The sequence below is a fragment of the Rhipicephalus microplus genome, chromosome 2 (genome assembly GCF_043290135.1).
Source record: "Rhipicephalus microplus isolate Deutch F79 chromosome 2, USDA_Rmic, whole genome shotgun sequence".
NCBI classification, from domain to species: domain Eukaryota; kingdom Metazoa; phylum Arthropoda; class Arachnida; order Ixodida; family Ixodidae; genus Rhipicephalus; species Rhipicephalus microplus.
Window position 1 is genome coordinate 245,253,097 of NC_134701.1, and position 24,676 is coordinate 245,277,772.

The window sequence follows — 24,676 nt, forward strand, 5'->3', positions numbered from 1 at the left end:
GCGAACTCCGTGGGCTCCTTCTTTTTTTTTTCTCGCTGTTTACTTACTGGAGTGATTTTTTGTCGGCAAATTTTGGGTCACGAGCAATAAAACATGCCGAGATACGCGGGGAGCGACACCACCGGCGTCCTGGCCTTCTAGATTGCAGCAGCGTTGCGTCTTCCCCTCCATTGTGGCAAAACGCAGAAGGGGCAAAGAAGGGAGGGGAGTCGTCGCGCACAGCTGCTGCCTTAGACGTAACCGAAGGCGCCTTCGTTATCGGTCTCGCAAAAGGTGCACTGTTGCCGCCGCTGTTATCTTCACTGCTGGGCTGTCGAAATGCGAACGCGGCGGCGGCGGCCTTCTTTGCACTGTTCAAGTGCTTGCTGCGGGCGAGGAGTAACGAGGTCGTAAGGTCCGTTACCCGCCCTCTTTATTCCTCGCGTGCACGCTTATATAGCAGTGTAGGTAGCAGCACGTTGTTGCAACGCTCGACGACTCGCTGTGTTCCTTATTGGACACTCGATCGTTGCGAATCACTCCTTCTTCATGATCCCACGCAGCTGCTGGCCTCAGAGGAGACATTGACGGGAATCGCTCGCTCCTGACAGGAGGTGCGATGTACGACGTAAACTGCTGCCTCCGCCGGCAGCCTTTCGGCTGCATTCGATCTGTCCCTGGTCGTCGACCTCTGGCTTGTCATCGTTGAGCAGAGCAGATCCGGAACGTCGCGTTTAAGAAAAAAAAAAGGGGGGGGGGCGCCCTTATCGGAGCGCAGCTGTCATTCGCGCCTTTTAGCTGCCGTCAGAACAGCGCGCGTAGTGGAGATCGGCCAAATAGAAACTGGGAGTTAGCGGCCTCCGAAGTTGTGAGTGAAAAATATCGGGGACCAGGTATTTCTCTTGAAAATGTGCAAATGGCGCCGCCCAGTGACCCCCAAAAATTATGGCGTGCGTGACGTCACCGCCGTGGCGCATGCGCAGGCTAGAGAAGGCGTGTGTGCGAGTAAATCTGTGGTCGTGTTGCGAGGCCGGAATCTGATGGCCGCCTTGAAGCTAGTCGAGTGAGATGTGTCCTTCCAGCAGGCAATAAAAGCGGAAACTGTTGGCGCGTTAAATATAACGGTGATGTGTTTTTTGGTGCCCCTTCCTTTACAGGCATCGTTTTGTCTCTTGCGCGCTTTAAACGATAGAAAAAGAGGCACTTGCCCCCCCCCCCCCCCCCCCACCCGTTCTCCCATCCGACCAAAGCCACACCAGCTATTTTAACCATTCACTACCGCGATGCAACACGGATTTGCCACCGATAACAAAATCTTAACAAAATCTTGCTGGTACACCTACTCTTAGCTTACGATAGTTTAAGCAGGAGTGGGTTTAGGCTAGTTGAACCGTATTTGGACAAACTGCGCAAGCGTCTAAGACTCAAGACCCCAGAGGAAAAAACGAAACAAAAACAAGGTCCCGAAGCGCTCTTTTCTATCTTTTTTTTTTGCTTTCATTGTTACGCGGTAACTACTTCTAGGTTGCACTGTTCGTATGTTCAGTTATTTTCTACCCGCGTTGGATTCGATATTTTTAAGCCTCGCCGACGCTGCGCACATGCGGCGAAAACTCGCTTTTGCGCGTGTCTATAGCCTGTGCCCCCATTTTTGGCCTGCTCTCTCGCGATCCTCTTGCTTGCTCTTTTACGGCTCGGGATGCACTTTCGCTGTACCAAGGAGAAGCAGCAGCGCCTCGCTGATGGCAGTAAAACACACCCGCCTTTCTGTTGCGCGAGTAACAGCTTCTTTGTAACGCACGGCGCTGGCTGCTTCACCGCAAGACGCGTAATTACAGCGTCGCGACCGAGGAAACGGGCAAAGACGCAGGAGGGAACATGCACTTTCGTCGCTCCTGCGGGAGCCTTGGCATTTGCCCCAGTTTCTTCGGTCCGTCCTCGCCTTCCGATTTTGTCGACTACAGCGCGCCGCGGCGATTTAGCGTCGTTCCATCGAAGGCGTGCCGCGCTACGCGTTCTTCGTAGTCTGCGCGGCGGCGTACGCTGGCCCCAAAACAGCTGCTTCCCCTCCTTTTTCGTCCCCACGCTTGTCCTAACGAGCGCGACTCGCTGATGGCTTAATTACGCAAACGGCCGCGTCGCGCGCGGCGTCTGCCCTATCATTTTTGCACCCACGACGGAGCTCTGGACGCTTCTTTCCAGCCAATCCCCTGTTCTTTACCTCCTCTTACTGTCTCTTTCTTTATTACACCCTCTTTCTCTGTTTATATTCTTTTGTTGTATCTCAGCGCTTCCTCTCCGCGGTTACTGCATTGTACCTGACCTAGAGCGCCATCTTGGAAGCAAGCACTGGCAAAGTGCCTTATATTGACTGAGAGCCGAATTTGCTAAGTCTTTTTACCGGTGGATCTGTGGCGTGGTGCTCAAGCTCTAACGCTCTTTAAGGTTATTTTTAAGTGTGAATACACTTTATAAGCGACCCCAAACCATCCACCGCCGTCGGCGGCGTCCGCAGTCTTCTCTCTATCTTTAAAAGAAAGAGGACTTGGCGGGCCGCAGCGCGACGCTCTACCGAATAAGCCACGGACGCGACGCTGATATCAGTGTTGCATTTCCTCGAGGTTGAACATGGTTAAGTGCGAATGCACGGGGTGATGCTATGAGGGGGAGTAAAGTTAAAATCCGTTGGCATTCGCCAGTGAGTTAACGTAAACTCCCCCGTGTGATCAAATTGCGATTCCCAGGAACCATTACACCATAAAGGCACCATAGTCTGATTAATAAATATAATAGTGCGAACTAATAAACACCCCTCATAGCATCACCCCGTGCATTCGCACTTAACCATGTTCACCCTCGGGGAAATGCTTGGGAGTTTTTACTCTCAGGTATGGGTGGCGCGTATGATACATTATCGGGTGCTGTGAACTGGTGGGCACAGTGAGAGTGAAAGCTAAGTACGGAAAACAGCGTGGACCAACTAAGCGCAACTAAGTCTCAGAAGCGAGGAGTGGATGCACGATCTTTGCTACTGCTCCTGCTTGAGAGAGGTTAGTAAGGATGGCTACCTGTTTGCCAGTGAATTCGTCCGGGCGTGCTTCTTGGAACAAAATCGCGTTTCTTGCCCGCTACGCCCATTCAGCCAAGTGTTCGTATCCAGCGCAGTTGGCGCTGTGTCCTCCAAGCATGCATCACGTAACGAGAAAGCGTCGTCATCGTTTCTGTGCCCCCGGCAGTTTATTAAGCGCGCATTCCGTGTAACCTTTGGGCCCGTGGAAACATTGAGCTAAAGCGCGCCGAGCTTCATGGGCCGGCCCTCCGCGCGCCTGGGATGAATCGTTCGGCGCGCGTAGGTCGACCGGTTGTTGGGCAGCACCTTGACCCCAGTTGACCCCCCCGCGCTTTTTGACCGCGGCCTCGTCCCTCCCGCCGCTCTTCAGTGGCGCGGGGAATCGGGGACAAAACAAAGCCGCCGCAGCCCCATTGTGTGCCGTAGCGCGTGCGCGGCGGAGAAACAAAGGGCCAACGACAGGGCCGACGCGTCGTTATTACGACTGGCAGCAGTGTATAAGCGCACCTAGGTTTGCTGTCCATCGCCGCCAATCCCGATGCTCGCGCGTTCGTGGCCCGTTTAACGATACTCGATGCTATCGGTAATCGCGATCGGAGAGAGTGGAAGATACACGAGGCGCGTTACATTCATACCGGCTGCATTTTACACTCCGTGTCGGGAACTCGTTTTCTGCCTCACGTCTATACTCGCGCTCATCGGGGGCGTAGCCAGAAATTTTTCTTGGTGGGCTCAACCATGCCTTATTCGTGTTCGTGCGTGCGTTTGTATGTGTTCGTGTATATTATACGCAAGCAAAATTTTCGGGGGTAGGTTTGAACCCCCCCTGGCTACTACGGCCATGATGCATGCGCACTCACGTTTCGTATTTCCTTACCAACTCACTCACAGTTGTACCGATGTCCTTTGATATTGTCATGGTCGCAAAACTGCGGCCTTACTGTCGTACGAAACCAGCAGCCGCCGCCAGAGGCGCAGCCGTGCTTGGGGGCACGGGAATGATGCCCGCCTTGGCGCAGTTTTGCGGCGCTGCGGCTGCTTTGGGCAGCGTATGAAGCGGTCTTATAGCTTGACGGTGAAGTTTGGTGACCGTTAGGAGTACTGGAGGACTCTGGTTGTGTTGTAGCTGTGCAGACAAGCGCACAGTTTCGTCCGGAGGATAACGCAGCCTACTGGGAATTCGCATGATCGCGCTCATTACGACCAGGTGAAGAGACAGTCTAGCGTGTGCGCTTTAGGCGATGTTTCCCGCCCTTGTCTCTTAAAACTCTTTACTTAGTTATTGACTCTTTACTTTACACTGAGCACTGTGTTATTTTGGTGGGTTTTGGGTTTACAGGGGGCAGGCGCTTTGTCAGGCTTTTATGCCTTTTCGCCGGTCCCCTAGGCAAATTGTACCTTTCTTTTTTTTTTTTTTGCTTTTGCCTGAAATAAACTTCAACTTCAAAAGCCGAAAGACGGCGACTCGTTTTCGTTTTTTTTTTTTTTTTCCTGGTCTGTCCGCACAAATCGTCCAAGCCAGAGGCGGTGGCGCAGTTTATATTCGCCGCATATACGGACGTTGCGTGTCGCCCCCAGCAGTAGCGGGAGGTGGCCCGGCGCCGCTTGGCTTGGTCCAATTTGCGAGTCCGCGGAGCGCCCGCCGCGCCCTGAAGCCCACCCGCGGTGTTGCAGTCGCGGTTCAGCTCCCGTACAAACCCCGACGGGGTGGCTGCTGCTAGCTACTTGTTTTTGTTGGTCGCGTCTCGTACAGCAGCGCAGCTGCTTTTCTCTCTCTCTTACTCTGTCGTGTTCGGCAGTTTGCGCCCTCGTTTGAGTATAGGCAGACGTGACCGTAGGGCGCAATGGAGAAAACACGTGTCTTCGCAGCCAGCAGCGTACAGGGGTACTTTAGCTACGATGCTTTCCGACTAAAGCTATACATGCACGATTGGCATTCCTCACACCTTTCGAACGAAATATTTGAACTTGGACTCGATGTGCGACTTTGCCAATGCTTGTTGCGTGGTCTACGAAAAGTGCTGTTACTCGTTATTAATGCGCGCGAAAGTGGCATCCTTCGAAAACGAGGCGTGCTATTCCCTGTTCTCGTAACGCTGCTGGCCCCTTCATCGCCTACGTTTTCCATCTCTAGCAGTTATTGTGTGGGTGGGGTAGTACGTGAATTTCGGTCTGCGCAGCTGTGCTCGAACGTGTAACTTCCTTAAACATACAACGCAAGTATTTTTCTTTGTTTTCAACGAGTTCTCTAGCAACGTTAACGCGCCTCTCTCAAGTTGAAGTTTAGCGTGTGCATGTACGTACTACGTGCGTGTGCTTGATGGACGCAATGCTGTGGCCGCCCTGTCTCTCGCCGTTCTATTTCGGTCGCTTCCAGCACGACTCGGCTTTCAACTCTCCCTAGTTAGCCCGCGGCGCCGCTGACCACCACTAGTTTTTCGGGTAAAGGCCGTTATAGCTCGGGGCGGTTAAAGCGGCAACCGGGAGGAAACTATTTCGGGCTCTCCCAAAACTTTTTTAAACGCATTTTCGCCCTGTTTAAGCAGCCTGACCATCGCGGGGCGCGTTCAAATTACGCCCGAACGAAGCGCGTTTCCACGCGGTTTAGGAGCATCCCTTCAAGGTCACGTTAGCTTACCGGCTCACAGTGAGGCAAGTCGGTGTACCCTCGTCTCCCTCTCCTTGCGTAGCGGGCGTAACGGTAACTCGGCCGTTACGGTTATGAAGAAACGTCGTTAACGCGCCTAAAAACTCGAAGAGGCATACGCGAATTGGGCAAGTGTTTCGTGTATTCCGGTCTGTCAGAGCACTTCAATTAAGTTACGCCAAATACTCGCACAGTGCTTTATGCGTTTGACTAAGAGGCTGCTCGAAGGCGAAAGCCGCATGATGACGTCGTCTTGTGACGCCACAAAATTTGGCTACATGTGACGTTGGGAGGATGTCATTGGTTAATGTAATTGTGACGTGAACCCCCGTTAACGTCATCCAGTTTTTATTGCATCACCCGTGTCTACTTGGACGGTCACTTCGCATTCGTTGAGCCTTCCGCCTTAACAAGCAATCAGCCCAGCATTCAGCATTGACGATGGTAACCTGGCACACTACGGGATATTCTCAGTTGCCCCCGACGATTACGTGTGTCTGCATGTTAAGCAACGTAATGCATACGCGACTGGAATGACGGGAGTAATGGGACCAGCCGTTGCTGCACGTCTGCGTCTGTGTCGTTGCTGCCATCATTCTGCACCGCGTCTTGCCGTTGCGGTCTGTTGCTACTTGCTAAGTGGATGCCCCCATGTTTCTCACTGAACCCTACCGTGAATAATTTGCTCCTTCTTCTGGAGAGCTTGCCCGCTTTTCCAGGTGACAGACCAACAGGGCGCGGCAAACGTCATCGTCGGAGACATAGAGAGGGTGCTGATAAAACATCTCTTAGAGGGGGCATTCTAAATGGATTGACTCTTGTGCTAGCTGGCAATGCATGATGATGTAAAAGAAAACTCGAAACAACGTGGCGCAAGACGGAAGAAAGTCACAGGACAGGAACGTGCATGTCCTGTACCTTCGCCGTGTCGCATGTTATTCCGTGCTTTTTTCCTTCATTGACCATTGGCGGTGGCCGCGTGGCGTAGCCGGGAGACTCGTACTTCGTTCGTACTGCGTCACCTGTCACCTGTCCATAGAGACGCGCGCGTGAACACGAAGCGCCTGGCCGCGCACGTCGCCATCCGGCGGCGTAACGGAGAGGTGAGTGTTGTTGTCCTGCTGCGGGAGCTGCCGCTTGTCTGTGTTGTGCGTGGCTTCAACAGGGACAAGGTCTCCCCTCTCGAGATCGGCCCGGAATGCGCGAGGTCGCCCGGAAAGTCGGCGCGGGCGTGCGGCGGCGCACGTATACACGAGTGCCCCGCTTTGGGACGGTCGGCATGCTGCCGCTTGTTGTCCCTGTTGTGCCGCGGCGGCGGCGGAACTTTTCGCGGGCGGGATGAAAAACGAGCGACAACTGCCTCGTTTTATTTTCTTTTTTTTTTCTTTCTTTTCGCGGGGGGTCCACAGATTCTCCAAGTTGGCACCCGATGGCGAGTGCACCTACCCGGCGTGTTCTTATCGTAGTGTCGGTCAATGTTTTGGTTTCCCGCTGCCGTGCTGCTTGTTCAGGTCGAGTCCAAGTCGTGTCCAGGTTGAGTTCAACAGTCTCGTGTGACATCGTGAAGCGAGTATGTTGTTTCCTCTAATCGCTGGCCTCGAAGCGCGGCGTGGCGAGCCAAGGCGGCCGGCAGCTAGCCAGGTCTTCTTTCACACGCGCATTCGCCAACGAAGCTGGCGTCCTCGCTCGAGGCTCCGGTCTGTCGGGCGCTTGTTCGGGGTGGTAGTGGTAGTAGTACAGCGGTGAGTGGTCGGCCGTACTTAGTAGGCGCCCCGTGACTCTGCTGCGTACACCGCTACCCTCACGTTCTCGGAAGGCGGTGACGTGTCCGTAAAAGCCGCCCAGGCGGCGGCGGCGTGAGCGGCCCCGTTTAGCGGCGACTGGGAAAACACGACGTGCAGCCCACGCGGCCCGTTGACTCAGCCGCCGTCGAGGTCGGCCCAGTCAGCTGGCGGACCGGCTTCCGCATTCCGGCCGCTTCTCAATGAACGCGCCGCCATGACTCGCTGGCCCCGTTGGTGGTGGTGTCTGAATGAAGCGGCACCCTTCGCGGGTGACGTGACTGGCGCGCGCACGGGGCTGCTTGTTTGATGCGTGGGCCGCAGAAGGGAGGGCGAATGCTTGCAGCGGCGGCTTTGTGCCTTGGTTAGAACGCGCGCAGCTGTGTGTGCACTGCACCGCTGATTGCGCCGTAAGGTGTTGGCCTGTACTCGGTTATTCGCGATTGGGTCCTCCCTCGTCACGCGAACACGTTTGTCGAGCACGCCCCCCCCCCCCCCCTCCTTTTTTTTTTCCAGTGACTTGCGCGGCAACGAGGCTTGTTTCGGTTACGTCGCATCGATCTGCTTCGCCCTGTCATCTTTCCGCTGGCTCCGCTTGTTCGCTACTGGCTATTGAGGAGGCCCTCGCGCTGTTCTGGTTTCTGTCTCGCGTCTGCGGGCGTCGTCGAATTGAGTCGGTCAGCTGACGTTACGCATGTCCCTTACTCGTGGGTAGTTGTTGACCGGGCCCACCCGAAGAGCTGACGGGGCGTGCGCAGTCTGGCATTTCAGAACTGCGACGTCGTAACTAGCGCAAAGCAACTCACACTGTTGCTCGATCGGTGTCAATGTGTATGGCCGTCGTGGTTCTCTTGCATCGCGGTCATTTTCGTAAATGCATTGAGAAGTGGGACGTGCTTGTCGAGCTGGCCCTCACTAGTGCCAGCACAGCGACGTGTTCCCGCTCGTAGCGTGGGCGCTGCGGATGGGCCTCGTCCTGGGAGCTCGCAAGAGGTCGGTGTGTTGTTGCATGGGCCAGCGCGCGTCGAGAAAAGTCCTGGCGCTGCGGACGGCCTTCTCGGATGCCTTGAGGGGTGCGACTTTTCTTCTGGTGTTCCCAAATACGCGCCGTCTAGACGAGGGGTTTTCTCGGGCGCCCAGCTCTCCTCGACTAAATTTAGCCGCAGCGTACAGCTAAGGCCACTCCGAAGACTGCGGCGTCCGGCCGTGGGCGTCTCGCCTCGAGGAGGAGGCGCCGGCGTGGCTTTGTCGCGGCCAAATTTAGCCGGCGGCCCCCATCCGCGGACGCCTTCGTCTCGTTAGCCAGCTGGCGTTGGATGGCGATGGAAGGGGGGAGCGCGGTTTTGATTAAGGTCGCTCCCCCGACCACTCGCAGCCGCACTCTCGTATGCGCCAGAGCATTACCCGCTGCTGCCTTACCAGCTTCTCCCACCGAGTACAGAGGCTGTGCTTGCTCACTGTTAGGTCTGCGTGACGATGCAGTGAGGACTGGCGAAATCACTTGTACGTATGTTCTGCGGCGGCTGCTGTAATGAAATGGAGTCAGTGAAGGAGTTGAAATTATCCAATGGAGCGTACTGCTGGGAAGCCTGTTTGCCGGATTGCTCCTTCTCTGACGGTGTACCGCTGCACGCCAGCGAGCAGGGTTGTGGAACAGGAGCGACTGCACTTGATGCACAGTGACATGAGTGGGTTGCTTGTTTCGATCTTTTAATACAACAGCAGTCGTTCCGTCCTGGAAATCGCAATTTCGCCCGCTTTGAAATCAAAGTCAGTAAGGGAAATTTGAGTCTACTGGCGCTGACAGTGCACTTAGTGCGTGTATTGTGTATGTGTTCTCTCGAGTCGTAAAGGGCAACTGTCGAAATTCGCTGATGTGGGCTATCAAGTCTATACAGTGTCGTCTTTGTTGCTTTTGGAGACGTCGCGAAGGGCACACCGCGGTATTTTTCTTATACTAACACGTAGTCTTTTCTAAGGGCGCTTTGCACCGAAATGACCTTAGAAAGCCTTTATTTATGCGGTTGTCCGTGTCAGCATATCGCAAGGAAGGTCTCTGAAATACAGCCAGGTGTCACTGCGACCAAAGTCTTGGAGCGTGAATTTAATTGTATAGCCCTAGCCGAGACAAACTTTTACGTTGGCGTTCAGAAACGTTTGTAGAAAAAGCGGTCATTAAACGAGGATCCATATTTGGCTCATTTTCTGGCTTTCGAAGAAACTGACATTCTCAGCTCTTGATGCGGCCGCCGGCTTTGTCACCGCCAGAAAATCGACAGAAAAAAAAAAGAATAAACAAAGCTGCCTCTCGTTTGGCATGTTCTGCGGGGTTCTCTCTGGCGCGAGCAATGGCTGTTTAACCTTTCTCTGAATCAAGCCGAGCGACCTTACGCACGACGGAAGCAGGAAAAAAAAATGAGCGCGACGTGGAAAAAAAAAGCAACAGAAAAGGAAAAGGCGCGCGCAGCTTGTAGTGGGGCTGGACGATTGTGGCTGCAAACGACGTCTCTTGTCTGTTGTTATCTGGTTGTGCGAGTTTCCCACGAGGCAGCTCGTGGTTTCTCCATCGTCATTGCGGTTGCATGGAAATGCGTCCTAGCATGGCGTGCAACAGCACCCAGTGCTCACAAAGTGCAAGCGTCTGTTGCGGCCAGCCTAAGTGCACGGGGTGCGGGCGTCGGTGTGTCGATTAACTCGGCGCTTTCGATTTCGAGCGATGCAGCGCCTTGCTCTCAGTCATTGCTCTCATTCAACGCAGCACCAACAAACGCTTTGTGAAAGTGACACTTCTCCAACGAAGAAGCGCGGGAAACGGGGGAGGCTGTAGTGCCGGCGGCTCTTCATTTGGATCTCTGAGAGGGTCCGGTTTCTGGAATGGCGGATGCATTTATGGCGAGTGTTGGGTACCACCGGCCGGGTTTCGGGCTGCCCGAGCTGTGGGGCGCCGGCCAGGTTTAGTTCAGCGCCGGCGAAACGCGTTTGCCGCCGTTATACGCAGTAGCTGCCGGCGCCTCCCAACGCGCCGGTGACGCAGTCGGCGACGGCGCGACGGCTCAGCTGACGGAACATATGGCGACGTTCGCCGCCGGCCGGGTTGGTTGATTGTGTTTCTTTTTTACTCCCCCCCCCCTCACCTCGGCTTGCTGCCGTTACGCTACGTTCTTTCGCGCTCTCTCCCGCGGCTGACTGTTCGCATTTTCTCTTTGTCTTCCTCTGGTCTCTGCCGCGTTGAGAGAGAGCGGCGCCGCCGCTACGCCTCGAAAGCGCCCGCGAGGCCGCCGTGTCTGTGTGCCGCTTGCTGGCGTGCCTTCCCCTCCCCCCCTTTTTTTTTTCCCCTCAGCGCGCGAATGCGAAGCGCGCCGGCAATGCGCGCCGCGTTTGCGTGCTCTGCGGCAGCCCTGCGCTGTCACCCGAGAAAGGAGGGAGGGCTGCCACTACCGTTGTTTGGGTATTTTTGCCCGTCGGCCCTGAAAGTGACGGTCTTCTTCTTCGCCTGGTTGGCTATCAGCGGCACGCGTCGTCGACGTGGTTTCGCCCCGTCCCTCCGCTGGCACCTTAGTGCTGCTCCCGAGACGGCACGAAAACTTCTTCCACGTGCACTTCTGGGATCTCCGTTCGGCGTGCGTGTTGTGTCCACGCTCTAGCGAAACAAGCCCTCGTGATAACTATCGTTAATTGGTGTTGTAGTGGAGGGGCCAGAATTGCAGAGTCTCTCGGTTTCGATTAGCAGCAGCGCGGCTTGCTCCCGGTTAGTGGTATCCTTGGCCCGGTACGATGTCCTTCGTGGCTGCTTTCCGCATTCCAGCCGCGGTGCCCGAGTTTTTGCTTTGCGCGCATCTTCGTGGCAGGTTTATGGAATGAGCTTTGCATATCGCCTCGTGCGCTTCGTGGGTAATTGCATCCCGGTCCGTTTGCGTGTTTGAGCGTGTAGCCACGTCGTTTGCGAATGAAAGTTTTAGGAGCGAAGCTCCTTAAGGCGTGGGCTGTGCGTCCCCTGTATGTAGCCACCTCTCGTTCAGTTCTTGCAGTGTTCACTAGATGGCGGTACTTGTAGCTGACGACATTAAGTATTACGCTAGCCACAGCCCGATCTAAAGGGTACAGCCATATCCATCCGTCCGTCCGTCCGTCCATCCATCCATCCATCCATCCATCCATCCAAAAGATGCAAGATGTTATAAACTAGACGGCGGTACGTGTAGTTGATTATGAAAGATGCGAAGTGTTATAAAATAGGAATGATGCCACATATGGCGCGTGTCATCGTTCAATATAGTGCGGCGACGTACGCTAGGGGGAGCGTTGCAATAAAATCGAGTGGGCAAAATGTACGGAGGATTCATGGTTTACCAGGTTTACCTCCGGAGCTTCGCCCACTCATCATCATTCACTTCGTGGATGTGGCGGCACTTTTTTTGAACATCCGATAGATTTCTTCTTTCAATAAGTGTTGATCTGTGAGCTTGTTGAGCTGTCATACCTGCGCTTACACAACGTCCGCTCTCATTTACGTTTGCATTTGGTCTCACAAGCGCACAGGCAGTTGAGCTGTGACGACACCAAGTTCCGAAAGATGTCGCTGCAGGCCTGCAGTTTCACTCATCTTACGGTATAAGGGTGATTTTGGGTAGCTTTTTTTCATCGTCGCAATTCTCGAAAGCGTGTGTTTGTGGGCATTAACAACAGGCTCTGGCACGCCGCGCTGTGGCCGGAAGGGAAGAGCTGCCGTCTTCACTGCATTCTTGCACCGTGCGCTCTTTGCACGCCTCATGTGGCCACGTGCTCCATCCGAGCGGAACGATTGCGCCCTGCTTAGTTCCGGGGCTTGGCAGTACGAGTATAGCACGAGGTGCGCCCGCTCGCCGCCGTCTTCTTACTACTATAGAATAGTAGTACACTGGCGTTGCGCGGTTGACGACTAAATCGCCCGCGCGTCCGTCCTACCATGGCGTCCTATCATCGCCTACGTACGTTGTTTTGTGGTTCTCTTTTTTTTTTCAAGGATACGTTTGCTGAAAGAAGCAACAGGGCTGGCGGATCATTATGCTGCGTATTTAGAGGAAAGCTTTAGAGTTGAAGGGGCCCTGCAAGTCAGAAAACGCTGCCAATCGGTAGTAGAGGTTCCTGAAACCACGCGAGCCAAATAATATAGCGCAGCACCTGGCATGCAATTCACTATAAATGGTTGATGTCAGGTAAAAATTGCTTTCTCTTCTCTCGACAAATGACGGAGGAAGCTTGAAGTTCCCTCTATCAGTTATTGACTGATTTCAACATGGTGCGTTTGGTCCTTAGAGGGACAAATAACGTTGCGCGTAAAAAAAAGTAAGACACGAGACAAGGGAAGGCATAAAGGGGAGCAGCGCGTAGGAATGGTGTCGCCGACGGGGGGGGGGGGGGGGGTCTTGTCCCCGCGTGAAAAAGCCGCACATCGAAGAAAAAAAAGTGCTCAATGTTACGAGGTGCGCGTGACGCCTTTTCTTTGCCCATGTTAGAGCGTACTTGTGCCATCCCTCCCTGCTTAGCGGGTGGAATAGGGACCCACCTACTCGCTCTTTCCCCTTCTACCCGGTCCCGGAATAATCCTCCCTGCTTAGCTTCCAGCGCTTTTTTCGTCGGGATGAGAGAGAATGCGATTGCAGCGTGCAACAAATCTTAGTAACACTGTTCGTACTGGACGGATTCTTAAAGATTGTTTCGCCGTTTAATTCGTAAGGCAATAAGCTCTTTTAGTGAATACATTCCTTGGTTACTTGAAAAAGTGTTTCAGGGTCCTTTTAAGCCTCATCAAGTGCGAGAAGTGACCGTCGCCGTCAACGCGAGAGGTGCAAAAAGTCATCATGGAATGACGTCATCCATGGTCACCAATGGCCATGGGTGACGTCATCGCTTGTTCACAGGTGGGCCGCTACAGGAAGGTTATGCCACAAAACCGCGTGAGCTGCAGGTAGCCTTCAATGCCTACGGAGCCCTTGCGTGTTGCCCACACTTCGGCGAAATTCTTTTGCGAGTACTAGCTTTTGGGGAGGGGGATTAGTGCAATCGACTGAGAAGAAAAGCGTGCCTTTCGCCTACTAGTCGTTTAAGGAAAATACATATGAGACCGTAAGAACAGCGTCTGAATTGATAACTGCTCACTCAAAACTGCAGTAGCTATCGCTAGTTGCCGACTTTGTTCGATTACACGTCGTTCGCTAATCTTAAAAGCGACGTGTTATTCGAGAGACAGGCCAGTGCTACGACAACTTGCGAAGCTGTTGTATTTGACGCCGTCATTTTCATCTTTAGTCTGTTACCTACCCTGCCTATTGCTCAGCAATGAGATCGTACGGCCCGCTTAGCGCGGGTCTCAGCTGTTCTTGCTCGTGAACTTGAGGAACGCTGCAGGGAAGAAGTCGGGTCGTCTGCCCTCGAGTGCCTTCGTGTAAACTCAATATTTGCTCTCTGGCGTTCCTCTTGCTTGCGGCTGTATCCGAATGTCCAGTTGGCCGACGAGAGCGTAATGGTTTGCGCAATGCGCGTGCACACTGCCGCTGTGCCTGTCGCCGGCGGCGGCGCGCGATGTGAGGCGACGGCGAGAAGGAGGGTTCCCTTTGATCTGGCGGTGCGGCCAGGGTGCGGCGGGAGATGGGTTCTTCGCCTTGGGAGGCAAGCGGTGATAAGTGCCGCCGCCGAAGCACTGAGCGCCTCTTTTCATCTCTCTCTCTCTCGGCTTGCTCCTGCTTATACTCCTCTACTGGATGAATAACCCGCAGCTTACGGCTGCATTATCTGCGCCGAGTGCATTCCTGGCGATGGGCAGAGTTCGAAGGCGTCGCTGGATTCCGGTCGTTGCAGACACCGGCTGTAATGTGTTTTGCGGAAACTTGGGGGGGGGGGGGGGGGGGGACTGCGAGGCTCGCATTGTCTGCTACTTCAGCAGCGCAAACGAAGTCGTCAACCCGCGATTTGTAATTTCGTGCGTGTGTCGGGATAGGCTTCGCAGTCGCCAGCGGTGCTTCTCTCCGTGCGTTGCTCAGGGCTTCCGCTATATACGAGCGTTCTTGTATTTATATATATTTTTTCTTTACTGTGGTCACAGTGGGCGCGCCGTTAAACGTCAAGAAAGAAAGAAAAAACCAGCCTGTTAAACGTTCAGCCGCGTCTGAGCAAACGTGGCACCAGAATCGGAACTCACGACGGCGTATAACCACCGCGCAGCCGCCACCACTCTTCTTTAACATATGGGGCGTGACGAACGAAGGCTCGTCTCTTTTGTTTATTTGTTTTTCTCGCTCTCCACCATAGCCAGGGCTCGCACTCCTATCGTGCTGTCCCGCCAGAGAAGAAATTCGGGAAGGTTGGGGGGGGGGGCGAAGCGGCTGTTGGCGAGTGCGCGGCAACCAGGCTGGGTCCCAAGTTGGTCGGCTCCGCGGAAGGAGGAGGAGGGAGGGTCTCTTTGCATATCTCGAACCGGTTGCGAGCGCTACGCCTCGTGGAGCGCGCGTGCGTGACCATTGGTTTTTCTTGCTTCCACCTTGGCATGCGCGGAAGAAGAACGCCGGGGCCTACTCTCCACAACGGCGGGAGCACGCGCGCGCGAATTCTTTTGGCCTATAGGAGTCAGTCCAGTCGTCTTCTTCTTCGAAGTGGAATGCCGTGCGCGCTCTTTTCGGATCGCCGCCACCGCCCAAAGCGGCCGCATGTGTGTATACGCGGTAGGGAAGGAGATGGCGTTGAAGGGCGGGGGGGGAGTCTCTCCGGAAACCGGTCCCCCGCCGGCTTCTTGGACGTCGTCTCTCTTTCTCAAGTCTTCCTCGGGGGGGCCCCCCGCCGAAAAAATGCTGCACCACCGCGAGGCAAAAATCGAGCGGTTCCCACGCCGCCTTGTCGCGCTGGTGTTTGGAGGGGGGGGTTGTCTCGGGGAATTCGGCCCCTCCGCCCGCGCTGCCCGGTCGCCGGCAGCGCAGCCCCTGTGTCCGAACGCTGCTGGCTCTCTCCTCAATGGAGAGCCGTCCCGGCCGTCCAGATTTCGCCACTGCTGCGGAGCGATCGCCAGTCGCGGCTTTTGGGCTTCTGTACGCCGTTGGGCGGGGCTCTGCAGTGGTTGGTGTGGTAGGTGCTACGCTTGTCCGGGCTAGGCCTGCCCACGGCAGTTTTAGGGGGCCAGGGCGTCTCTTTGGTAATTTAACCTACTTTGCGGTTCGCGATACAAAACGGTGTGTTTACGTACCTGTCCTTTTCGCTGCGTGAAACGGTAGTCTCAAGTGGCTATCATCTGTCGGGTACTTGTCTGTGATCTTAGCGCCTTTTCGAGCTGCGAGCAGACAGTGTTGATATTGGAAAATAAATATATATACCTCGGCTGTGAGTTCTAGCTTCACTATTGACGTATGCGTATGTTTCGTGAAACTGCGCGTGCAATGGAATCAGCGTGGTGCCTTTCAAGTGGAGGCTGCAGCGCAGAGCAACACGCTTCACAATTTTCAAGCGTTAAACGTACCCGACAGTGTGTCTCCAGAATTAGGTCAAGGTCACAGTATGACGCTAGCGGGCGGAGCCAGCGTGGCTCAGCTAGCTTATCGCAAGTGTGAGAAACCTGCGCTGTTTGCGGTGTGTGTGTGTGTGTTAGGTGCAATCTCCTCCTCCACCTCTTTTTCTCCCTCATTCCTCTCTCTTCCCGTGTAGGGTAGCAAACTGGGCGTAGTCTAGTTTAACCTCCCTACCTTTATCACATTATTTCTCCTCTTTCCGTCTTGCGCTGAAAGTTTTCCGAAACCGCGTCCGTAAAGCTTGAAAGTGTGCACACTATTCTGTTTGCTCGATAGCTAGTCGACGAGGGGTTGTAAGAGCGTACTAATTGTGTCCACCTTTGCGTGACTGGCAATATTTAATGCCGCATTCCTCCGGACCTGCCTGGCGCAGCGGCTTGTTAGCAATCGTTTGCTTGGCGTTTCGCAAAGGTTTCCCGTACGTAGTATCTTTTTCACTCGCTTCCTTCTGAAATAACGATAAAACGGAGGTTTACCTTTATGCTTTGTTTTTCCGCGTCAATTTTTTTACTGTATTTGCTGTTAGTGTATATATATATTATGTTTTCTATACGATAACCTCCATGCGTGGAAACATTCCTCGCATTGGACAGATCTTAATCCATTACCGGCATTGATGACCCGGGTTGACCCTGCCTGCGCTGCCCGAGGGTCGGCCGAGGGGGTTGTTCGTGAAAATCCGCAGGAAGCGTGGAAATAAATAAAAAGCGGCGTAGTGCGCGCATCGAGACGTTTCGCGGCGGAAAGGTCGACGCTGCGGCCTTGACTTTTGGGGCGGTCCGCGGAAGCGCGTGCCTTTCCTCGTGCGACAAACTTCCCCCTTTTGCAGTGCGCGCAGAGAGGTGGAAGAGGGAGCCGTGGCACTCTGCGCCTCCACCCCTCGCCACCTCGTTTGGTGGCTGTATAAGTGGCGAACTGAAGAACGGGCAGCGAACGCTGCGGAATGTGGCGGAACCACGGCCAATATTTCGACACTACTACGAAGGCCGGCGGCGGCGGCGATAAAGCGATTCTGGAACGCAGTTACCGCATTTCCCGCCTTCCCATCTCTCTCTCTCAGTCCCGGCGGCTGCCGCTACTGTTCGACGCTGTGTGTGCGGAGAGAGGCAGCCGCCGATTTCCGTCCCGTCGTCGGAACCGCTGCGCCATCTGTCGAACCCCGAGTGAATCATCCGCTGGTCTACACGCTCCGAGCATCCGAGCGCGGTCGATTTGAGCGGGGCCGTTGGCCGGTCCTTTGCAAATGCTCCTTGTAGTCCCTGCGTTTGGAACCGGCTGTGCTTTAGCAGCCGGTTCTTCGTCGAGCAGAAGCAACATAGCACCGTTGCAGACCATTCCGCTTTAGCGCCGCGCCTCTCTCTACTATTCGGACCACACGCCCCGCGAATCAACTACCGTAGGAACAAAACTGCCGTTCGTACAACGTGACTGATTCGCCATTTCCTGCTTTGCCGCGCTGATGCATCGCACTGTGGTGTGGCAACGGCAAAGTTGCACTGCTCCATCTGCTCGTTAACCGGCGCAGACTATCAGCTGTTCATTTCGAACAGGTTGCGCGAGGGGGAGAGGATTGCCGGGCTGGCTTGCGTGCATTGCCTCCCCTTGGGCAGGGAAGCCGTCCAGCGGGTGGTGGCCACACCTCGGCCGCGCTGCATTCCGGAGGCGTCATCGCTATCGCGGGCTCCGATTAATCGTGCTTCTCCGGCAAAGCCCGGCCAGCCTTCTCGGCCTCCGGTTGCACTTTGCGCGGCAACGTCTTCCAGGAAGTGGGAACCTGCACGACGGCTTCTATGCTGTGCCACCACGGACTGGTAGCCCGAAGTGTTCGCTTACGTAAACAAGGGCGTGGGAGGAGGGAGCTTTTAACCACACAGCCGCGCGAGTGCTCCGTCGCCTGCTTTGGGAGGCGCGTCCCTCTACATGCGGTTGTTTTTTGCCTGGGACTGGTAGACGATTCAGTGTGCTGGGATAACTGCCTCCCCTTCCCTCTCCTGTACATATGTGTAAGACTTGGCAGGCGTAGTGACGCTTCGCCCCTGCTTTGCTACTTTCTTTTTTAGCCACCGCTGTGAAGTCTCTCGGAAAGCTGCGGTATTTGCGCTTGTCTCTACATTAACCTAATCGCGACTCCGTTTTATTCGAGAGCACGCTGTCCAAAAAAAAAAAAAAAAGGCGTGCTTCGCAAGAAAATCCTTCGAAGCGTTGACACTCCTTAGTCGCGTGGCGTGCTGGCACTTTCCACGCGGACGAGTTCAAGCGAGCGTGGCAAAAAGACGTTCCGTATACGAAGTGCGCTGCATTGCCGTCAGTGTGTGCTGCTCCTTCCATGGATGCGAGCAACCGCTTCCGTAAAAAAAAAAAAAATGTTCTACAGGCTCATTACTGATCGCTGTCCAGGAGGAGGAGCATATGAGACCTCGTGTAACGCGAACTTGTTTTTTCGCGGTTCGCTGCGTAACGCCTCTCGCTTAGCCCCCATTCCTCGTTCTCGCTAATTTGAGCGTCGGTGGCGCGCGCAGTTGACCGTGCGTACACGTGTTCACCCGAGCAGCTGCACTGTGCGGCCGGGCAATTGTCGCTCACCGTGGAACTCGCAAAGGCGGCAGCGGGATCTCGATGGGGTGGGGACCGATTTGGTTCTCGCCGCGTAAGCGCGCCCATCACGCAGGGAGCTGAAGATTCATTTTATTCCTTCCGCTCGGCTTTGCGAAGCTCGGGCGGTTTTGTTTCGAAAGAGGCTCGTTACGAAGTGGCGCGCTTGAGTGTCTTGCACAAGAAAAGCAGCAGTTCGGCTCAGCATATTCTTGTTTTGTATGCGCTATAGAAAAAAAAAAGGGGGGGGGGCTGGAGGGGGCGTGGAATAAAGCTCTCGAATTGCGGCTTCTCCTTGCAGTTGCGCTTCAGGGAAGCCTTGAGCTAGTAGGTTGTCAGCTGCAGCGCAACACTGGAGTCCTATTTGCTTATGTGGATCCCGTTTCTCGCTCCATTTTTCCTTTATTGTTATCTTTAATTGAACCGTTAGAGGGCGCTCCGGAAGCCGTACGCTGTGAACCTATCAGCCAGACGCGAGCAGGTGCGCTGTTTGTTGTGGACGTTGGCCTCGCTGACGAATCGGCCGAGTCTCGCGCGAATGAATGAGCGCAGCGGTGAGAATAAAGAAAGGAAACGGTTATCTTTATCTTCTCGGCACACAAGTTCTGGCCGTGCGCGTCGAAAGCTTCGAGTTACATTTCTTCCGCGGGCGGCGTGTTTTACTACTCCGGCAGCAAAGGCGTGCACGGCGGCCTCTCTCGCAGGTCGACGGCGAAGAAAGGGAGTCGCGATCGACCGGTGCCACCCGAAATGGCACACGTCGAGATCCCTGGGAGACGCGAATTGCCAGGCTGAGTGCGTGCTTGTGAACCCATGCACCTAGTAGCGCAGTCTGCTCCTGCAGTATACGCGGGATTCTGGTGTGGCGACAGTGCGGCCAAGACACTGCGCGATTACCACAAGCGTACTTTGACATAGGCGGGCGCACGAGAAGGGGGGGGGGGGGGGAGTCCTCTAAGAAAGGGGAACGCAAAGTCTGCCCCATACATTGATTTTTAAGGAGGGGGGTGCTGCAATGAAATGTCGCTCCTCCCACCTTGTGCGTACAAGGGGGCGCCCTTACATAATCATCAACCCTGTCCCACTATTTTACAGTCGGACCTGCGCTGTCGCTGCTTAAACTTCAGGATTGTGGCGATGAAAGCTTTCTTTTCTTCTTTCACTATAATGCCGACTGTGCATACCTGATGTTGCATTGCTTGCTAGAACTGTCTGTTTACTTCCGCAAGCGAGCAGGGGAACAAGTGCAAACCGTTGTGAGAAAGCATGTTGTCGCTCGCTTTTAATTAGGGCGAAGCTTCTGGGTATCTGGTCTTTATATAGAACCCTCGCTATAGCTGAAACACGTGACACACACACATGGGTTTTACAATAGACCTCAGCGTAGACATAGACTAATTATAAGGTAAGGGATCACTGTTCCCGGCAAAAGTAGCCTATCGAGAAGAGTGTTTCTTTAGTTGATCTCGTGCCTAGATGTTGAGGCTTCTCAGGGAAACCACTAACACGAAGGCCTACATCGAGCGCTCGTGTCTCCCAACAAGTTACCCTTATTAAAATGGTATCTTGCCACCGGTAAGATGGCGCGTTCTTTGAGACACTTTCGATGCGTCGACTCTAGCATTCTCTAAATCCACCTTGACTTGCCTAAGACGAGCGGAACGTGAAATAAATGTGCATATTAATGTACACCTTACGTTAAGATGCGGGGCTAAGCTCGGGTAACGTACGGTTACTGACCAATACTATACCCATAGCTTCGCCCACTCGTCACGATTCACTTCGTGGAAATGGGTGGGCATCCATTGCAAAGTTTGTTCTTTTGGGACCCGACTTATTCGGATCTTACGGGGCCTGGGCGCCTTCGCTATGCCGAAAAGGTGGAAATGTGCGATAGCGTCGACCCCCTTCACGCTGTGACCGCGCACTTCAAGTGACGTGAACACATTTGCGGACATTTGTTGCGGAGACATCGACAGTTATCTCGTTTTCTCCGGTAATCATTTTAATCTCGAAGAAATGAAGGCGTTCCAGTCGACTGTGGTGCATAATTATTTTACGAGCTGCTTGTCACGGGTCTGTCCGAAAATACGCCCCAAGACATGTCTAGCTAGCTCTTTATTTTTTTTTTCGGGGGGCGGGGGGGTCATTTAGTGGCGCGATGTGAAATTATTTCTCTGCCTTTTTTTGTTTATCATTTACCGCCTTCTATTTTGCGGCCTGCAGTTACCGAAATATATGACGATCGCGGCTCGCCATGCCAGCAGACACAAGCGGGCCGCTCCGAGCTGAGCGGGCGCGTCTCTCAGCTGTTGACGGCATCCGCCTTCGAATCGAGGCATCCGGTCGACGACTCCCACGCCCCACTTCCGTTCGACGCCGCCGTCGACACCTCGTTCGAACCGCGAGCACTCAGGAGGGGGAGAGGGACTGAGAGCCCTCTCTAGGACACTCCCAGACGCATACGGAGTCGCGCTAATATATATATACCCACACACATTGAGAGGTTAAAGGCCAAGCCAGAACCAGACAGGCGTCCACACAGAGTTATTCAGTTATACCAGTTGCAAAACTGCGTTCCGAAACCAGGACACGCAATTGGCCCTATTTTTGGAGATTTAGTAGAGATTTAGTAGACTGTCGTGACATCTGGGAGCAATAACACAAATAACGCGTTTAATAGTGGATGTGCTAATCAACAGGTGGCGCGACAATCGGCTCACTACCGACATCTGGGCCAATGATGTGTTCGGATTTCGATACACGGAGCCTATGGGGGGAGTTTCACGACTCATTTGATTGAATAACCCTGGGGTCCAGCAACTTTGCTGTGAACCAGCCTCGCACAACTTAGTGGAAGATGCGCCAATTTTTTTATGCTTATCACTTGATCTGCACATGCACCAATGGAGATGAAAAAAAAAAAAACAGCTACAACTTTACATGTCTAAAGAAGCCATCAGATTTGTACCACCATGCATTGCTGCATGTAACCAGAAATGGCTTTTCTCTAGTATGAGTTCACGTACACCAACGCCATTCTTTAACACTTTTTTTTTCCCCTTTGTCTTGTGTCTGCGCAGGCTGCGATATTGCAGCACACAGCTGAGTACATCTACCAGCTGGAGCAGGAGAAGACACGCCTGCTGTCGCAGAACAGCCAACTGAAGCGCCTCCTCAACTGCCAGATGAGCCAAGACAGTGATGGTTCTTCTTCAGATTCGCCCCTGCCCAAGCGCAAGAAAGGCGACCACTGTAAGCACAGTTTAACAATACTTGACATTTTGTGAGGTAGTGCATAGCTTTTTGGGAAAATTAGAACACGAGATGAGGCACTCACAAGGGCGTAGGGCGGATGCTGTCCTTATTGCCCGTCCACTCTTTTCCACATGCTTTTCCTCTTTTAATCTTCCCAAAAGTAAGCACTGCAGCACTTCAGTCCTCATTTTTCTGCTTTTTTTGCCCCTTCTTTACATCGATGGATGAAAGCATTGTCATTGTTGCTGTGAGACTACTTGAAGATGCATTCAGAAAGTTCATAATGAGTTCGCCATATTCGAGAGCCACTTGATAGTTAAGTACTACAACACATTTAACATCGCTGGCTGATTTTAGCTCTTCATGCTCCATGCTGCGAAATAACGGTCCAGCTTTTGAATACCAGCAGTTACCTTAGCATGTGGGCAGTGCGCAGTTTGGCTCAGGCTGGTCTGAGTCGGATCTATTTTAGGCACTTCGCTCAGCTTAATGTTAGCGTCGTTTTTTTTTAAATTCTCAGCACAAATTGTAACTAGGGCATTTGTCAAAGTTTCGTGTAAAGGATGAATACATATAGCCTTATAGAGATATATGTACAAACAGATAAACTGCCCTAATTAAGAAAGCAATTAGCTATCACTGCCTCAAATCATCTTAAGCAGGACTGACCCAAGTGTCTTCTTCATGGCACTGGCCTGTGACAATGTTTTGAAGCATTGTTGATGTGCAGATTGAATTTAGTGCACTGATAAGTGGCAGTATTTCTTGAAGAAACCACTCGCTGCTACTTGGCTGAAAGCTTTCATATCTGGGCTATTGTTGCATGGTCGTCTTTTAATAGCCAAAAATGAACAACACTCAATGACTAAAAGCATGTATGATGCATATTCTTTGACATATTGCAATTTCCTCTACTCGTTTCACTTTGAGCCACCCAGTCTTCTTAACTGTGATCATTTCCTCGCGTGTTTTTTGTTGTTGCAGTGGATGATGAGGGAATCGCTGGAATGAGCCCACAGGACACTGACACAAAGGAAGACGTCCTGCGTGAGCTTGTTGACCTCAGAGGGCAGCTTGATCGGGAGAGAAGGCTGCGAATGATCCTAGAGGACCAGGCACGTGGAATGGAATCGCAGGCTTACGCTGAACGGATCAGAGAGGCACCTGCTGTGGCACCTCATCTCAAGGTCAAAACAGAGGTGATTGCTTATCTGTTGCTTGTACAGTGTTACTATCAGACTAAGTGTGAGCTCCAGCTTTATGTGGCTGTGTGATTAGTGGCAATCAAGATGGTATATAATACAAATTCTCACACACGTGATTGCAGTGTAAATGTTCTTTACTGTCCTTTGTTACATTATTGACACTTGAGGGACTTTGCATGTTTTGATGCTGCATTTCATTAGGTAAATTTTAAGGAAAACACCATGATGTTCCTGTGGAAGAATAAGAATGTTGTGGATGATACTCTAATTTCTGCCTATTCGAACATGTCAGAAAGTTGTGCAGTGCTTCTGCTTACTGTTTTCTCTTACTTTTTGTCACACCAGTCTTCATTGCCTTATTGCTAACGTGATGCCAGCCACTGTTTGTAATGCAGCTGCACCATCTTGAACAACTATGCCTTTGCTCTTTCTTGAGTACTTCTCTCATGAGTGTCTTGACTTTTCATAGCATCTGTGTCAGCATCTCGATTTGCACCAGATGAATCTTTTGAATGTCTGCTCGCGAAAGGGTCAGAACTAAAAATTTTTGCCTCTCCTTTTTGAACTTTTCAGGATGTCGCTGACACAACACCAACCGCTTTGGTGGTGGCCCAGCCTACTCCCGAATTAGTGGCGCCGCAGTTCTCTTCAGCACCGGCGCCTGTCACCTTACCAGCAGGTGGTGCCAGCCCGCCGAGAGCACACCCACAGCCGGCAGAGCCTCTGCCCAGCCCCACAGCCGATCTGCCCCAGGATCTGAGCACGCACTCCATGCAGCCCGCAGCACCTGCTGCAGGTACTGTGGCGCCCACCATGGCTGTTCGGGAGGAGGCCGTTGCGCCGCCGCTTCAGTCCTCTCCGTGCACGTCACCATACCATGCCAGCACGTCCCGCCAAAACTTGGAAACCATCGTGGAGGCCATTCGGCACCTCGAGGGGGACCACCTGTTCCGTGATGATGAGCCCCACAGCGCTGCGCCCGAGCGAATGAGCCCCCCCGGCGGCGACAGCGGCATGCTGCGCAGCAGCTTGAATGTGCTGGTGGTTCACGAGCCTGCGCTGCGTCAGCAAGTGATCCAGTGCGGCACGGCGACGCGTCGGCCAGGGGTCATTGTGGCGAACCACTCTTAACGGCTGTCTCTCCATGGAGGCCATTTTCTCCCAGGGTGGGGGGAGCCCGGTTCACCCTCTCTCGCTCTTCTGCGCTACTGCTTGGCCGCAACAAAAATACAAATCTGGAGTGTACACGCCCACACATAAAACAAGAGGGCCACCGGTGGAGACATACACGTATACAAGTACATACACGCGGAACAGGGACACACATATACGTATACCTACACCACAGCATTTTCAAGTGTTTGACACTGCGTGGGAAGGGTAAGGGGACATGCCGAGACACTTCTGAGAAAGTGCATTCCAGGTTACGGGGACAAAAACTCTTGAAACTTTTGTCAGGCGATGCTCTCACTGCCTCCTGGTTCATTTTGCATAGCTTAAATGCCATTTTACACAACTCGTTCTTGTGCTATCTCTAGACCGAAGCAGCAGCAAGGTTTTGTGTGTGCGTTCTGTTTACCCTTCTTTACTCCCCATTCTTCTAATGAAACATG

General features: G+C 53.4%; 1 protein-coding gene across 2 annotated transcripts in view; it reads left to right on the forward strand.

The window, feature by feature from the left end:
* Positions 1 to 24,468, forward strand: part of crp (transcription factor cropped) — a 63,041-nt gene extending 38,573 nt beyond the window's left edge. For both annotated transcript variants that reach the window (XM_037421294.2, XM_075878324.1), the window contains exons 3-5: positions 21,684 to 21,855; positions 22,843 to 23,057; positions 23,637 to 24,468. In XM_037421294.2, coding sequence (XP_037277191.2) covers positions 21,684 to 21,855; positions 22,843 to 23,057; positions 23,637 to 24,194 — 945 coding nt within the window. In that variant the 3' untranslated portion in view covers positions 24,195 to 24,468. The remainder of the gene's footprint in view (positions 1 to 21,683; positions 21,856 to 22,842; positions 23,058 to 23,636) is intronic.
* Positions 24,469 to 24,676: the final 208 nt, after the last annotated feature.